The sequence below is a fragment of the Muscardinus avellanarius genome, assembly GCF_963383645.1.
Source record: "Muscardinus avellanarius genome assembly, chromosome: 14".
Lineage (NCBI taxonomy): Eukaryota > Metazoa > Chordata > Mammalia > Rodentia > Gliridae > Muscardinus > Muscardinus avellanarius.
This window is the reverse complement of record NC_137800.1, coordinates 72,927,997-72,944,354: the sequence shown is the minus strand read 5'-3', so window position 1 is coordinate 72,944,354 and position 16,358 is coordinate 72,927,997. Positions and strand designations below refer to the sequence as shown.

General features: G+C 44.8%; 1 protein-coding gene across 1 annotated transcript in view; it reads right to left on the bottom strand.

Moving 5' to 3' along the window:
• Positions 1-16,358, bottom strand: part of JARID2 (jumonji and AT-rich interaction domain containing 2) — a gene marked incomplete at both ends in the record, with an annotated part of 270,204 nt that overhangs the window by 63,127 nt on the left and 190,719 nt on the right. The window contains one exon of the mRNA XM_080710759.1: positions 3,988-4,157. Coding sequence (XP_080566885.1) covers positions 3,988-4,157 — 170 coding nt within the window. The remainder of the gene's footprint in view (positions 1-3,987; positions 4,158-16,358) is intronic.

Below are 16,358 nucleotides of genomic sequence, written 5' to 3'. Positions count from 1 at the left end.
GCTTCCAGGAACCCCAGTACCACCAAAAAAATAAAATAAAATAAAATAAAATAAAATAAAATAAAATAACTCAGCTAAGTAAATGGAGGAATAAACTCCTGAGATGCAGAGCAGTTTTCCTAAACATTTTGCACATCTCCAAGGTTTCTTTTATTTAGATCTTTGTTGCATTTTACTTCTCCAAAAAGTGTTTGTCTATCAAAAGATATTTACTTCTCTTATATCTACAGTCTTGCTAAGATAGGTTCCTGGTAAAATTTTCTCCAAGTATGATTGATTGATTGATTGATTGAGGCAATGGGGATTGAATTCAGGGTCATTCTACCTCTGAGCTACGCTCCAAGCCCTATTTTATTTTTATTTTGAAACAAGAATCTCACTACTTGCTGAGGCTGTCCTCGAACCTGAGATCCTCTTATCTCAGCCTCCCAAGTACTGAGATTGCAGGCAGGTGCCACATATCCAGCTAGTGTCATTTCAACAGTAAAAACTTCCCTTCGAGGAAGGTCTCTCCAAATCTGCCAGAACCATAGGAAACAGGATTTTTATAAATCATAAACATGCAGTTATGTGACACACAAACACATGTGTTCCTTTCTACACCGATATGTCTCTTCAGTTCCCCCTCTTTGAGAGTTAAAAGCAGGCACATCCAGTCCACAATGAGACTTGCTGACATAGCTCCCTGACTGACAGAGCAATTTCTGACATCGGATAGAAGAGGATCAGGGAATCTTCTGGAGTCAATGACCATTATTTCACAATTTACATTAGGCAAAATGCCTGGAACAATTCCTAACCAAAAAACATTCCTAAAGAGGCATAAGCAACATAGTCACCGGTGCCCTTTTTAAACACCTGGAGCCACCAAATGCTTTAAAAAGTCACCTGATCAAGGTTACAAAAGTCAGTCCCATCACAACTTACTGACCTAAAGTCATCTTGCTGCTATAATTAAACTGAAGACCCTTCACAGATTCCTTTGGTTCAAATCCCTTCTTAAGAGCACTGCATCCTGCGCCCTCTCCACTCCTGGCACCACACCATACCAGCCTCACAGCCTACTGGTTATTCTTTCCCTCTGTGGCCATTCGGCACCAGATCCTGACACCCTGCACTGTCGAACCTCCCTTCCCGTCTTCACACTCAACATGCAGGGTGAAAGTGCATTAGCCTCCAAGCTGCACCCCCAGTCCTATTTCTTATTCTTTATTTTGAAACAGGGTCCGAGTTGCAAAGAACCTAAGTAGCTAAGGCTGTCTGCAAACCGCAATCCTCTGGTCTCAGCCTCCCGAATGCTGGAATTACAAGAGTGCATCACCACTCCTGGTTTACCGTTATTTCTAACTAAAAAACAAAATAGGACTGGGAATTTGGCTCTAAGGTAGAACCCCCACCCACAGGTCCCACTGCCAGTACAAAACAAATCCTGAATGTGTGTGCTCATGCCTGCAAGAGCTCCGTCCACAAAGAATATCTAGGTATACACAGCACTGCCGTAGCTTTGAGGACAGGCAAAGCCCAGTGCTTGTCTTCTAAACATCAGTTTTTGCTGGTCATGGTGGTGTATACCTGTAATCCTAGTATTTGAGAAGCTTAGACAGGAGGATCCGCAACTTGGTGAAACTTGCTTCAAAATAAATATAAAATAGAGCTGTAGAACTGAAGGTGTAGTTCAGAGGCTGTACTACCACCACCACCACCACCACCACCACCACCACCCAAAAAAAAGAAGAAAAAGGTCAGTTGCCAGTAAAAAAAAAAAAAAAAAAAAAAAAACAGGGCCCTTCGGAGAAACAGCCAATTCCAGGGCTGAGGAAAAGAGTTTAAAAGCAGCTTAGGCTTTTTGCTACTGTGTTCCATCTGTGGAGCTAACTTTTATAATAAAAAGCACATCTTGAGGGCCTGTGGTAGAAACAGCAGCAATGCTTGGGTTTATTTTTGACACTATACCAAGTTTTAGAGGTGGTCAGGTGAGGGCGTAAAGTTCAAGATGAGCCCAGCCCGCACTCTTGTTGCAAGGCTGGAAGGGAGACTAGAACACATGAAAAGAGCAAGAAAGCCAGCACAAAGGAGTCCCATATGAGATCTGGGACAATCTCAACATCAAAACAGTGACAGCAACCGATTACAACCCCTTTGAGTAAGACAGGAAATAAATTCTGAGAGATACCACAATGTGAGTTTGAGAAATGAAAGACATATACGATATTTCTAAAAATACTTAGGTACAAAGCTTGAGATCGGAACATTATCTTAGAGGCTCCTGACAAACCCACCCAAATAAGACAACCAATGTGCCCACCACCCTAAAAAGGGGCAGACAGAAACTGAACCACCCAAGGGGGCCTAGTGACAAGAACTAAGAATCGCTTTCCACTTCAGTGTTCCTGCCCGAAACACAAAACCTGAATCCAATTGCGAAGAAAGGCCAGGAGACCCAAATTGAAGGATATTTCACAAAATATCTGGCCCATTATCTTCAAATGTCAAAGCCATCAGAAAAATAGATTAAGAACCTGTGCCACACTGAGCAGACTATAGTGATATGACAAATTGCAGGCAGTGCTGGATTCTGAGCTGGGTCTTTTTGTTCTGAAATCAGATGTCACAAAGCACTGTCGGCCTTGAGAGATGGGGGTGCAAGGACGGGGTGGGGGACAGTACTGTGAGTGTCCTCATTTTGGTGGTTACAGAATGTCTCCGTGTGGAAGAAATACACACTCATGTATTGAGGTGGTGGGACAAAAGGCGGATGCTCAACTAAGAGAGAAAGTTATTGCATCCTTCCGTAACTTCAAAAATATTTTTTTCAATTAACCTTGAAGCCAGGCGCAGTGGTACATCTCTATTACCCAGTACTTAGGAGACTGAGACAGGAGGATCACAGGTTTAAACCAGCCTTAGCAATAATAATGAGGCTGGGGAATGGCTCAGAGGTAGAACACCCCTGAGTTCAATCCCCAGAAACACACACACACACACACACACACACACACACACACACACACACACACACACACACCTGAGCTTCGAGTGCAACAGTACTCTCTCTTCTAGGTCCCTCTCTTCTCAAGCTCCTCCAAGGACCTCTCGAAGGTCACAGCTTCCTACTCCTCTCCATCCATACCCTCTCAACAAGACAATCTTTCAATCATTAGAAAACTAGCTTTGAACTAACCGTGGTGGCACACACCTGTAATCCCAGTACTTGGAGGCTTGGACAGGAGGGTCAGTGGGTTCAAGGACAGACTTAGCAAGTAGTTAGACTATCAACCTAGGAAGATCCTGTTTCAAAATAAAGATAAACAGGGGCAGGGGTGTAGCTTGGAGGTAGAACGCCTCTAGATTCAATCTCAAGCAGCACAGAGGAAAGAATATGCGGCTCTAAGTCCAAACCTTTTTCTTGCCTTGTACTCTGTTGGTGGGTCCCACTGCATGTGTGGACAGACATTTTTGCCATTAAGTACTCTTAGCGAGTACGACTACTGCTTTTTCATATTGTAGCACAGAGCTAGAAGAATGTAAGCCTTCGGCCTTAGAAAACATAAGGAAAGGAGACTGTACACCCATTTAGGACACACACACACGCGCGCGCGCGCGCACAAACACACCAGAGAAAAACACACAAAGAAAAGCCAGCAAGCTGTGTGGGAGGTGCCCGTAGGGGCCTCACAGGGGTGGCAGGAAGGAGTTAAATTATAAACATTAAAACTACAAACTGTAACTATGCACTGAGAAGCCAAGAAGAGGGATTTAAAAGTCAAATGGAAACAGAAGAAACATGAAGACTTAACAAATAAGTAGTTCAAAAAGCTGGCCCACAGTGGGGATGGCACTTAAAACCCACCCTCGAACCAGGGAGAGGAAATGAGCCCAAAGCTAGGAGAACAGAGCCAGCACCCATTCCGTCCATCCCGTGTCCGGCTTTAGCCCCTTCTTTCAAACAGGCCGTCCCTCACAGACAGACTGGCCACACGGGCTTACCTCGAAGGCAGAGAAAGGTAAGAAAGTCTTCCGTCTTAGGCTTCCTTTTAGAGAGGTCAGAAATTTGAGTAGCTGGCGGGGGTAGCAAAGGCTCCACTATCTTCACTGGAGTTGTGCTGGGACTGTTCGGCTGAGATTGAGCAAACTTCCTTTGTGCTTGCAGCCTAGGCCTGCAAAAGCAAAAGAAAATTAAGACTAAATTAAGCAGAGACCAGAGGACATAGAGCTATGTGTAGTAATAAAATCATGACACAGGGGGCGGCTATTTCCAGCAAACTCTTTCTAATTAAGAGTCTGCCTCTCTCATACCATCCTAAACCACAACACCTGCTTTAACGCACAGTAAATTTGGTTAAAGGTGTGTTGCATATGGGCTTAAAATAGGTGCTGTGAACATGTCTGTGTACAGTGTGCCCATGTGTACACACTACACACATGTACGCTTACTTCAAAAAGGAACTGTGTTTGAGTGTGGGGGATCGATGGTGTTCGCGCTTTCATTTCAGCCCAGTGAGGAGGAAAATGCAAATTCTGCAGCTGCGTTCACAGAGTCCTTTGCTTTCATCTGACACTGTCACAAATACACAATTCCCTCCTTATCATGTCTCAACACCCAGTCCACCTGTTCATCTACCACTCCCCAGTCTTCTATCCCAAACCTAGCCTTCTGCCAAATCCTCAGTCTTTGGTCCCACCTTTAATCTCCTCATAATTCAGCCCCAGAAGTACACTCCCAATAACTGAGATTTTTTAAATGAAAAGGAAAAAAAAAGGAGCAGGGCATGGTGGCGCACGCTTGTAATCCTTGGAGGCTGAGATGGGAGGATTGCAGGTTCTCAGCCAGCCTCAGCTACTTAGTGAGGCCCTCCACAACTTAGTGAGACCTTGTTTCCAAATAAAGAATAAAAAAAAGGTCTGGGGTGTAGCTCAGAGGTATAACTCCTGGGTTTAATCCTCAGTACCTGGGGGGGGGGGGGCAAGATGAGCATGTTAGCACATGCTTATAACCTTAGTAGTTGGCAGGCTGAGACAGGAGGATTGCAGATTCGAATCCAGCCTCAGGGACTTAGCAAGACCCTGTTTCAAAATAAACATTCGGGCTGGAGGGTATACCTGGAGATAGAAAGCCCTGGGTTCAATCCATAGTACCAAAAAAAAAAAGAAAAGAAAGAAGAAAAGACAAACAGAATAAATGAAATGCTTTTTTTTTTTTTTTGGAGGGGGGTATGCATGATACTGGGGAGTTCTACCTCTAAGCCAATGTCCCCAGTCCCATTTTATTTTTATTTAAAAACAGGGTCTCACCGGGTGTGGTGGAGCACACTTGTAATCCCTGCGTTTGGGAGACTGAGACAGGAGGATCGCACAAGTTCGAAGCCAGCCTCAGCTGGCTCTCAGCAACTTAGTGAGACCCTGTTGCCATATAAAATAGGTCTGGGAGTATAGCCTGGAGGTAGAAAGCCCCTGGGTTCCACCCAACCCCATGAAATTATGGGTTATCCTCTGCCAGCAGAGTCAAATCAAAACTCTTTACTCAGGGATTCAAAGAGGGGTCTTATCCTCACTGATCTGATATCACCATAACTCATCCGCCTGGTGTCCACAGAGCAGAGCAGTACGTAATCTTAACTAGATAACTTTTCAACTGAAAAGTCTTGTTATGTTTGAACCAAGATTCTGGAATCATTTCTTATTTCTCAACATTGTAGTCAATAATGAATTTCTCTTTCCCTATACAAATTAAGTACACTAACGTTTTTACTTTATATAGAACTATCCTGCTGTTTATCACAGATTGCATAATACTAGCTCTTCTTTCATTTGTGGTACTTGGGATTGATTGAATACAGGAGCATTCATCTCCAAGCCATACCCGTAGCTCTTTTTTTTTTTTTTTTAAATTTTGTTTTGAAATGCTCTCACTAGGTTGCTGAGGCTGGTCTTGAACCTGTGATCCTTCTGTCTCAGCCTCCCAAATATTGGGATTACAGGTGTGCATAGCCATGGCGGGATAGCCCTTCTTTTAGTTACAAATTCAAATTTTAACAGGGCACTAGGCACCTCTCAGAATGAAAGCATATTTATGTGCTGCTTTAAGGTAGCAACCTAGACTTGCTCATTCAGAGGCTAAAGATTTATTTTTTTTTTTTTTTGGTGGGGGGAGGTACTGGGGATGGAACCAGGGGCATTCTGCCTCTGAGCTATATCCCCAGCCTGTTTTTATTCTTTTATTTTGAAACAAGGTGTCACTGAGTTGCAAAGGGCCTTGCTAAGTAGCTGAGGCTGGCTGTGAACCATGATCCTCCTGTCCCTGCCTCCCAATACTGGGATTGCAAGCCTGCGCCACCACACCTGGCTTAAAGAAATCATATTTGAGGCCAGGAACACAGTAAAAAGAAGCAGCTCCATGGTGCAGGGAATTTTAAAAGTCTGATTAGATCCCAACTTAGTGCCGAACACTGTGATACTGATAATGCCACTCAGTCAAATCAATTAAATAGAAATCAGGTCATTTATGACACAGAAATCTTCCCTTGCAGTGTTACTGTTGGGAGGAGATCACACTAATAGCAGTAAGCACAGGTATATAAAATAGCACAGCAGACTACTGATGCTCAAAACATTGACTTTTTAAATAACAGTCTGTTAACAAAATACAAAGAACTCCACACATACAATTTTACTTTGTTCAAGTCAACATCTTAATTTAACTTCATATATCCCTTCATAAATTGAGCTATTTATACATCTTGCTTTCCTTCATTAGAGAGGGAAAAAAGCTTCCTTGCGATCAACTTACTTCGTATTTTAAATATAACTTTCCCTGTATCCTAACCAGTTATCTACTCTTGCCTCTCCAAACACTGTAGAGATCATATTTCCAATACAAACAGACAATCAGAAGACAACACAACTCCTTCACTGGGTGATCTATAGCCCTTAAGATTAAACCCACAGCTCCTCCAGATTCCAGCAACATCCAAGGGGAGGTAGTCACATTAACAGAGTAGAACGCCAAATAAGGCCTAACAGACTCTCAAACATTTAGACCATGGATCCTCAGGTAGGTGTGTGTATGTGTATGGGGGGGGGGGGGGGGTTGCGCTGGGGATTCAACCTCTGAGCTACACCCCCAGCCTCCTTTTTATTTTTCTATTTTGAAATTGGGTCTCACCAAGTTCACTTTCTGCCAAATGACTTTCTCAGGGAAACTATAAAAATAAGGTAATAACAGATTAAAAAGTGGCAACAAGATTAATTAATTGCCCCTCGGAGAAAGAAACCAAGTTCCCAAGTGCTGGCAGAAACCAGGAGCTGGGTGTGTCCTGGGTGGCACTTGGGCTCCCGGAGTCGCATGGGGATTACGGAGGTGTTGGCTTTGCCTACTGGCCGCACATAGCCAAGTGACGCACCACAGGGCCAAACCCTTACGGGAAGCACCTCAGCAGAGCCGGTCTGGTTCAAGGACTCACAAGTGAGTTGCTCTAGAACACTGGAGGCAAGGAAATGGGGCGACAGGGAGATCGAAACCTGCTGCAAGCTGGGCGTGGGGGCGCACGCTTGTAATCCCAGCATTCCAAAGGCTAAGACAGGAGGATTGTGGTTTGCAGACAGCCTCAGCTACTTGGTGAGGCCCTTTGCAACTCAGTGAGACCCTGTTTCAAAAAGAGAATAAATTGAGGGCTGGGGGTGTAGCTTGGAGGTAGAATACCTCTGGGTTCCAGCCCCAGTACCACCAAAAAAATTTTTTTTAAAATACTGCAGCCCCCAGAGCGCTTGCACCTGGACATGCTGGGTCAGAAGCAGGTTTGCTATGAGGTAGAGGATGGCACCAAACAGGCATCAAGGGGGAGCTGGAGAAGCCTCCAATCCCAGGGGTGAGGGGTGCCCCCAGATTATGAAGTGCTTCCTATATCCCAACCCCAGCACCTCCATCAGCCGACCAAAAACTTCACCTTCCACTTTATCTAGAGCAGAAAGGCCTTCACATGGAAATACCACTTGAGAGGTCCAAAGTGGCACTGGGAGTACAGAGTTCCTGGGGTAAAAGAAGAGGAACTGGGATGTGGAGGGGAGGGGAGGGGCCTCAAAGGCTTCTGCACCTTACCATCCCTGAGACACACCCAGAAGCTCCTGGCACAGGAGTCAGGCCCTCAGAAACCACAGGAGCGAGAGCGTCACTTCTACAAATGTTAGTAATGCTTCAAGAAGAGTCCTTATGAAGCATGCCCTTGTTCTTGAACTCTGTGTACCCTTATGTTGTTGATGAAACCAATTAAATGAAACCTGCCAATAAGCAACGTAAACAGACAAAATAAAGTAAATGTAAACCAAGAGAAGGAAGAATAAGCAAATACGTTTATACATAATTATGTCTATGAAGAGGGCAAGTGAACAGAAGCTATATGAAGTCACATCTTCTCTGGTGTAAAGGTGTGTACAGGTAATATGAACTGAAGGACTTTGGTACCCACACAGCAAGCTCAGAAGACTAGAGATCCATTCTGCTATGTCTATTTGGAGTAAATGCTAAAGCTAGTGGCTTTTGTTGTGGAGAATCCTACAAAGTGCTCCCTCACTGCACATGTGAATAAAGGGAGAAGGGCGAGACCTCCCTAGCACTACGCAGACCAGAGGCAGAAGCCACCAAGCCTTGGTCCCTGGATCAGTTTCACCTTGGTGCCCTCCCCATGACAGGTGAAAGAAAATCACCTAGTGGGTGTCCCAACTCCAGAAGTTGCAGGGTCCAGGCACCCAGTTCTGCCCAGATTAAGCTGAAGCTCCCCCCCCCCAAGGAGTGTTGAAACAGACAACTGATCAACCTGAGCCATGGCCAAGATAAAAGCACAGGTTGTAGGAACACACCAAAGGGATCTTAGTTACTTAAAACTGCTCCCTCCATCTAGAAGGCTCTTTTACTCTTTCCGTGGCTGATTTATTCATGTAAGGGGAGGAGAAGAGACATTCCAGGCCTGCAATGTTTTTTTTGACAGTGGTCACTGTTTCATATATCTGCTTATAAATCATCTCCTCAAAGAAACATGACCATCCTAACAAAGGGCATCACCCAAGGCCCCCCAGTCGACTCCAAATCAATTCCTCTGTCCTGTTGGCCTAAGAGTACTCGACTGCAATCTCCTCTTCATGGCATATTTGTACGTATAGACATTACCCTGCATAGAGGACAAGCCCTCCATAAATCAGCCAGTGACAGAAGGAACATGGCGCCGATATGTTAGTTACAATTACACAAGCCTCCCTCACTTAAGAATCGCAGTGAAGCACAGGAAGGTTTCTGGGCAGCAGAGCTGATGAATAGGCTATTCAGAGCAACCAAGAGGAATGCTGGATGTATGGGAAAGAGATCCAACAGCAAGGGCAGAGGGGAAACGTGTTTCAGCTTCAGGTAAGGACCAGCCAAAAGCAACCTGGAATTCAAATCCCCCAAGAATCAACTAAGCATCTACCAGGGCGATCACAATTTCCATCATCACTCAATTAGGAGTAACTGAGGAACATGCCCATCACACCCAACAAAAGCAAAGGAAGGTGTGGCTCCTGCTTGTGAGCACCACGTGGCACAGGGTAGCCTGGATGCATGGAGCCTGCCACCACGTCCCACCTGTCCTCACACGGCATGACCGTCCAGAGCCACAAACTGCTGGGTCAGGAAGGAGGTTCCTGTCACACACCACACCATGCAGACAGGCCTGAGCCCAGGGGACAAGGCTGTTGTCCCTGCTCTTCCTCTTTCCCCAACTCCTCAAAGTGTACGGAAGGCTTGCTTTCCACTGAGCTTCCAACCCTCGTTCTCGGGTGGGGTAAGGTGGCACTGCAAACAGCCAAAAATGAATGGTTTAATGATTAAAATAATCACAAAAGTCAGACGTGGTGTTTCAAGTTTGTGATCCCAGTACTTTGGAGGCTGTTCTAGGACGAACACAGGTTAGAGGCCAGTCTCAGCAACTTAGCAAGACCTCTCAATAATTTATTGAGATTTTGTCACTAAAAATAATAGGCTGAGTGTGGTGGCACACGCTTGTAATCTAAGCATTTGGGAGGCTGAGACAGGAGGATTATGGTTCGCAGACAGTCTCAGCTACTACTTAGTGAGGCCCTTCGCAACTCAGTGAGACACCGGTTCAAAATAAAGAATAAAAAAAGGGGTGAGAGTGCAACTCGGAGGTAAAAAAAAAAAAAAAAAAAAAAAGGACAAGAGTGTAGCTCACCAGTAGAATGTACCTAGGTTGATCCCTGTACCAAAAAAATATAGAAATAAATCTTAAACTTTTTTTTTTTTTTTTTTTTTTGGTGGTACTGGGGTTCCTGGAAGCCCTTCTACCTCCGGGCTATACTCCCAGATCTATTTTTATATTTTTGAAACAGGGTCTCTTACGCCAGCCAGCAAGGCTGGCTTCAAACCTGCGCGATCCTCCTGTCTTCGCCTCCCAAGCGCGGGGATTACAAGCGTGTGCCACCATGCCCGGCTAATCTTAAACTTTTGAGGTTAAAAAAAAAAAAAAAAGCATAGCACCTTTATGGGAACACACAAACACACCAAAATAAACATCAGCGCCAGGCCAGGACACAGCTCAAAGGTAGATAATGTGCTGAGTCCTGGGTTCACACTGCCAGCACTGCAGGAAGGTGGGGGGGTTAGAAGTATTTTGAGGGAGCGGTGAGTTGGCCCGGGCCACCCCCCCCCCCCCGTGCCATTTTGGCATGGGGCTGTAACTATTTTCTGTATTTCTATTTTCTGTATTTCTTTTTAATAAACTTCTTTAAATCTTCAAAAAACAGAAAAGAAGTATTTTGAAAGTTAAAATTGTGAGGGAAAGCTTGCAAAGAATCCCCACCGATGAGCCGGCTTCATCCTCTGCCAAATCTGTTTTGTTCCTTAACAGCCTCCATGTGCCGCCTCCTCCCTTCCTCAAACGCCGCCGTGTTGAGAGGCTTCCTGGGCAGTCTGCCACTGGGCGCCGGCAATAGGGTGGCACTGCGTCTCCGGGTTTCTCCGGGGTCATCTACACTGGCGATCACCAGCTTACTGCTTGCTATCAGTGCATCCGATCTCTAGAGCAGCCCCAACTATGGCACAACGGTGATTTCTAGGCTAATTAAATTCCCTTTCTGTCAAGGATTTCTGACTACTTACCGACCCAAGATGGACACAGTGTGCAGATACCGTTTGAGTGAGGAATGAGGGAGCTGGGAAGGCCGAGCGGTTTGAAGTCAGTGCACAGCTGGTCCCTTGTTGAGGACTGGGCATGCCAAAACATCATTTTATTAACTCAATTTTCCAATATTAAACACATAAGCTGGTAAATCCAATTATTTAGATTACATCCCCATTCTAAACAAAGGGTAAGGAGTGGGGTAGGAAGAGAGGGTCTGTTCATTCAAAAAACAAGAAGCTGTGCGTCTGGCAAATGCAAAATGACCGGCATGGCTGGCTCTTTGTGCCGGTGTGGGAGCGGGTCCTGAGGCTTTGCCAACTTGATGAAAAGCCTATTCAAAAAAATTTCCTGTGTTTCCATCCCCAAAATAATTACCCACTCTATTCTACCCCCAGACACACACACTACAAACCTGGCAGCTACTCAAAGAAACAAGAGCGTGCCCGTGTGTGCTGGAGGGTGCGGGGGGCCAGGCAGGGGATATCCTCTACCCGGGGCAAGCTGCCCACCAAATTTAAATGCAAGTGCAGTTGCGGGCAAACCACACAGGACGGCTGTAAACATCCTGAATAGTAAAGAGAAAATAAACACATCCTCAAGTGAACCCAGAGGCCAGCAGAGACCGACTCACTCTCAAATGCAGCGGGCATCACCGGCCAGGGACTACATCCCTCTCAAGGCGCACGTCAGAACCCCGTTCCCATAGTTACAGTTCACATTTGTTCTCCAGGACGTCACACAACGACAAAAACACTAGCTCCGGGAGAAGAGTGTTGCCGTACAGGGAGGCATATTGTATGGTATTCCTTGAGATGTAACCACACATTGCTTCACAGCCTTCTTCCCCCCACCCTGCCCCCGTATGTATGCACAGATGAAATAGTTTGTTTATGCTTAAAGAAAAACCACAGGATATTAAATATTTGGAGCACTTGTCTTAATTAAGTTACATAGGGAGCTATTTAGAGGAAAAGTTTGCTGTTGCCGGATCTGCCTAAAGGAACTTTCTGTTGATGGAACTCCCTCCTGGTGGATCCTTGAAAGTTCTGGATTGGTCAGACTAGCACAAGAGCAGCAATGTCATAGGGCCTGGGGGCTTTAGCTCCACTGATCTCTGCAGCAAGGCTGGCCTTGATTTTCTGGAACTATTTAAAATAAGTAAGCTGGGTGTGGTGGCACACACCTTTAGTCTCAGTACTTTAGAAGCTGGGACAGGAGAATTGCAGCTTCCAAGCCATCCTCAGCAACTTAGCAAGGCCCCATTTCAAAATAAAAAATAAAATAGGTCTGGGCATATAGCTCAAAGGTAGAATGCCTGAGTTTGACCCCTACTACCACAAAAAATTAAAACTAAGAAAAAGAATACAGAAGGGAGATAAATAGGGCTCTGCATGGCTCTGAGCTTGTGACCTCTGACCACCGCAACGAAACAAAGAGTTCCTGAAAAGGCAATTTCTGTAATAATTCTTTTGATCTGCGTCCATACTTTTAAGTGAGAAAAGAAGTACTGATCTTTTGTCACCCGGCAATCAGAATCTCAACCTCCAAGCTGCCTATATGACTAAGGTAAAGGATCCCAGCACCAATTTCCAAACTGCTACTTGACAAGTAAAAGAGCAAAACATGTCAACCTTTAGAGTTAAGAACACTGGCTAACACTTCAGAAGCCTAGGAAGAAAGTGGGAAAAGAAACTATTTTTTTAGAAAGATATTAGAATCTCATTAGTGACCCTAGACTTTCCTTGAACTGCTCAATAGTAGCAACACTATCTATACTCTGCTCTCCCTAACACTGAATCCTGCCAACAAGAAGTCAGTAGACTCCTTTACGCCATCACATCAGCTTCCTTCAGAACAAAGACACCCTTAGGAACACATCAACTCTACTCAAGAAGCTGGCCCAAACAGAAGCTAATCAATGATACCCCAAAATCACCGCCACCTGAGGAGGGCATTGCCATTTGCTCCTCAACATTCTACTCCCACACTCTTCCAAAAAAAAAATTTTTTTTAAAGCATCAGCCAGGTGGAGCGGCACATCTCTCTGATCCCAGTACTTGGGAGGAATGCAGGTTCAAAACCAGCCTCTGAAATGTAGCCAGACTCTGTCACAAAACAAAAATGTAAAAAGGGCTGGGAGTGTAGCTAGGAGGTAGAATGCCTCCCATCTATCTATCTCTCTCTCTCTCTCTCACACACACACACACACACACACACACACACACACACACACACAGAGGCATCAGAGAGAAAGGTGACCCTTTTCTTCACAGTAAAAGATTAGGAGAGAGAAAAAAAGAAAAGGATGTCAAAAATTAACACAACTAAATACATGACAGCTAGGAACAACATTCTCCTAAGTTAAACATTCCTAGGCATCCGTAAAGCCCAGGTTAGGTGATGATAACCCACCCGAATGGTATGAAAGAAGTAAGTGCCGCAGCTCTTTGATTCAATTAACAAATCATTCAGTTTGGTCCCTTGAAATCTTACGCAGCATCCCGAAATGTCAAAGAACCGAGAATGCCTGAAAAGTCAAGCATGCCATGATCAAAGGAACGTTTGACGTTGAGTTCTTTTGTGTTCTAGAAAGCAACCATGTCAAACTGGAGAGGGATCATCAGCAATCAACAACATAAGTGGCAACAAAGCCCTTTTGTTCCTTCAATCACAAATGTCACCTGTGTGTCAGCTATGTAAATGTCAGTCTTAGTTTACCTAGGCAAAGCCACCTGTCCTGCCATCCCCGGGCAGCACCACCTTTTTTTTTTATTAATAGTTAACAGTCACAATTTTCTCAACAAAGACTTGGTCTCGTGGCAGTCTTGAGCAAAAGGGGGTGAATAAGGCTAACGAGAGTCAGAAGAGGAGCATGTACAAGTACCTTAAGAATCCAGACAGGACCTGGCCAGAGGAATTCCTACTATGACATTGTAGGTACAAGGTGTGAACAAATTACCTAAAGGACATTCACTTTTAAAAGTCCAGAAGCACCAGTTAAAATGTTAATCTGCCTTTCTACTTGCGCTCAATGCAAGACTGCCAACTTAAGTTTTTCAAATATCATTTCAACAAAAACCCTAGCAGTATTTCAACTTTAGGTTACTCAATGATAAGTAAAATAAAAAATGAATGCGAGTAAAATAAAAAATAATGTGAGTACAGCGGAGTGTGGAAAACACGAGAGAGGTCCGGTACACATGACATGTAAAGTTTTAATGGCACGGCTCTCCCGGAGACCAGGGCGAGGCACCGTGGGGCCCGCGCGCCTGTCCGAAGCTGGACGCGGGCTCTCCTTTTCAAGGTATGCATCTCGCGAGATGAGGGTTTACTCGCGGGAACGCCCAATTCTCGCGGGGGTTTCAGCCCCTCCCTTGCCCGGCAGAGATCATGTGACACAAAGTCACATGAGTGCAGGACCCAACTTATCACTCAATACCCAACTGCCAACTGCCAAAAATCTGCTGGCAACCATCTCCTGGCAGAGAGAAATCACTGGAAAGGAAGAATGAATGACCTCTGAGGTGAGAATCATGTTTCAAGAAAGAGAAAGAAAAACATATGAAAAAAACTTCTTTCCACAATGCTGTACAGCCCATTACTGAAGAAAATCCTGCAGAAGCTTCTCACTGGAAACATTCTAGACAGAAGCCCATAGTAAAGGGGCCACGGGTGAAGCTCAGAGGTATGGCCTAGCATGTATGAGGCCCAGTGCTGCAGAATGAATGAATGAATGAATGAATGAATGAATGAGAGAGAAATGTCAGAGTTCACCTGGCACAAGCAGCCTGAAGCATAGAGGTGGCGCTCACAACCCCAGTTAGTCCCTTGAGTAAGCAAAGCGCACTTTGGCTTCTCAACCTCTTCCTCTCAGGCATTTATTTAGTTCACTAAAAGAGATCTGCTTTATTGAAAGGGTGACAGAAAGGGATCCCAGACAATTTCCCCGCCCACTGAAAAGCTCATGAAGTAGCCAACAAGCTCCAATAGATGGCAACAGCGAGTCTTCAGAGTCCCCTCTGTATCATCACCCAGGAAAAAAACAGTTCTGAATAATAATGACAAGCACTGCCACTGGCCGATTTTTAGAACCTATGCTAGCATCTGGTGCCAGCTATGAATCTGACCACTGTCTGTAGGAAGTAGAAACGTGAACCGAACCCCGTATGCAATGCCGTTTCATCCATCAACTCTGTTCCACGTCCAAGTTCCTTGTTTGTGTGGAAAATAACATGGAAAACTCACGATATACCTAGAACTAAGATACACAGGATTGTTCTCCGATATGCATCCGAAAGTGACTTTTCCACTTTAAAAAAAAAAAAGGCTAAAGCAATGCCTCATAGTGCTAAGACATTGCTTTCAGGGGTCTAAAAGAAATTTATTTATTTATTTAGCAAGCTGAACAATAATCCCTGGTAATTTTCAAAGTGTGTAGTATCAACTAAACCATCACCAACCAAAATGCCGTTCTGCAATAAAAAATTCACTACAATTCACACCTTGTCTCCTCCTGCACACCCTGTAAAACAGTCTATTGTTTCTAGACAATTGTCTGGAGATGAAAAAACATGACCATACCTCAAGAACCTGCTCATAGCTAATGAATGAATATACAAAGAGCGATTTTCCACCTTTGGACTGTTTGTGCTTGGTCCTTCAGGAGCAAGGTCACAGTCTCCCGCTGGAATGTCCCAACCTGGGGATACTGCAGACTCAGCATCTCTGCTCTGGATCCAGGTCACTGGGAGCTGCCATGACAATTCTAAGATGCACATCCTTAGCACAGAAATTTAAATAAAAACCATGACAATTGTATCAACGTAGGTGACAAGGCGTCAAGATGTGGAAATCACCTGCATTTCTAGGAGTGCCCAGAATACCCTCTAAACAGCCTTAAGTTTTTACCAACATTTAAAGTTGCACAGGGTGGTAAATATATTTCTGCACCCCCACCCCAAAAAAGCTGGGTGTGGTGGCACACGCTTTTAATCCCAGCATTTGGGAGGCTGAGACAGGAAGATCACAATATACAGACAGCCTCAGGTACTTAGTGAGGCCCTTTGCAACTCAGTGAGATCCTGTTTCAAAAATAAAGAATAAAGCCGGGCATGGTGATGCACACTTGTAATCCCAGCATTCGGGATGGGGAGGCTGAGACAGGAGGATTCAGGTTCGCGGCCAGCCTCAGGT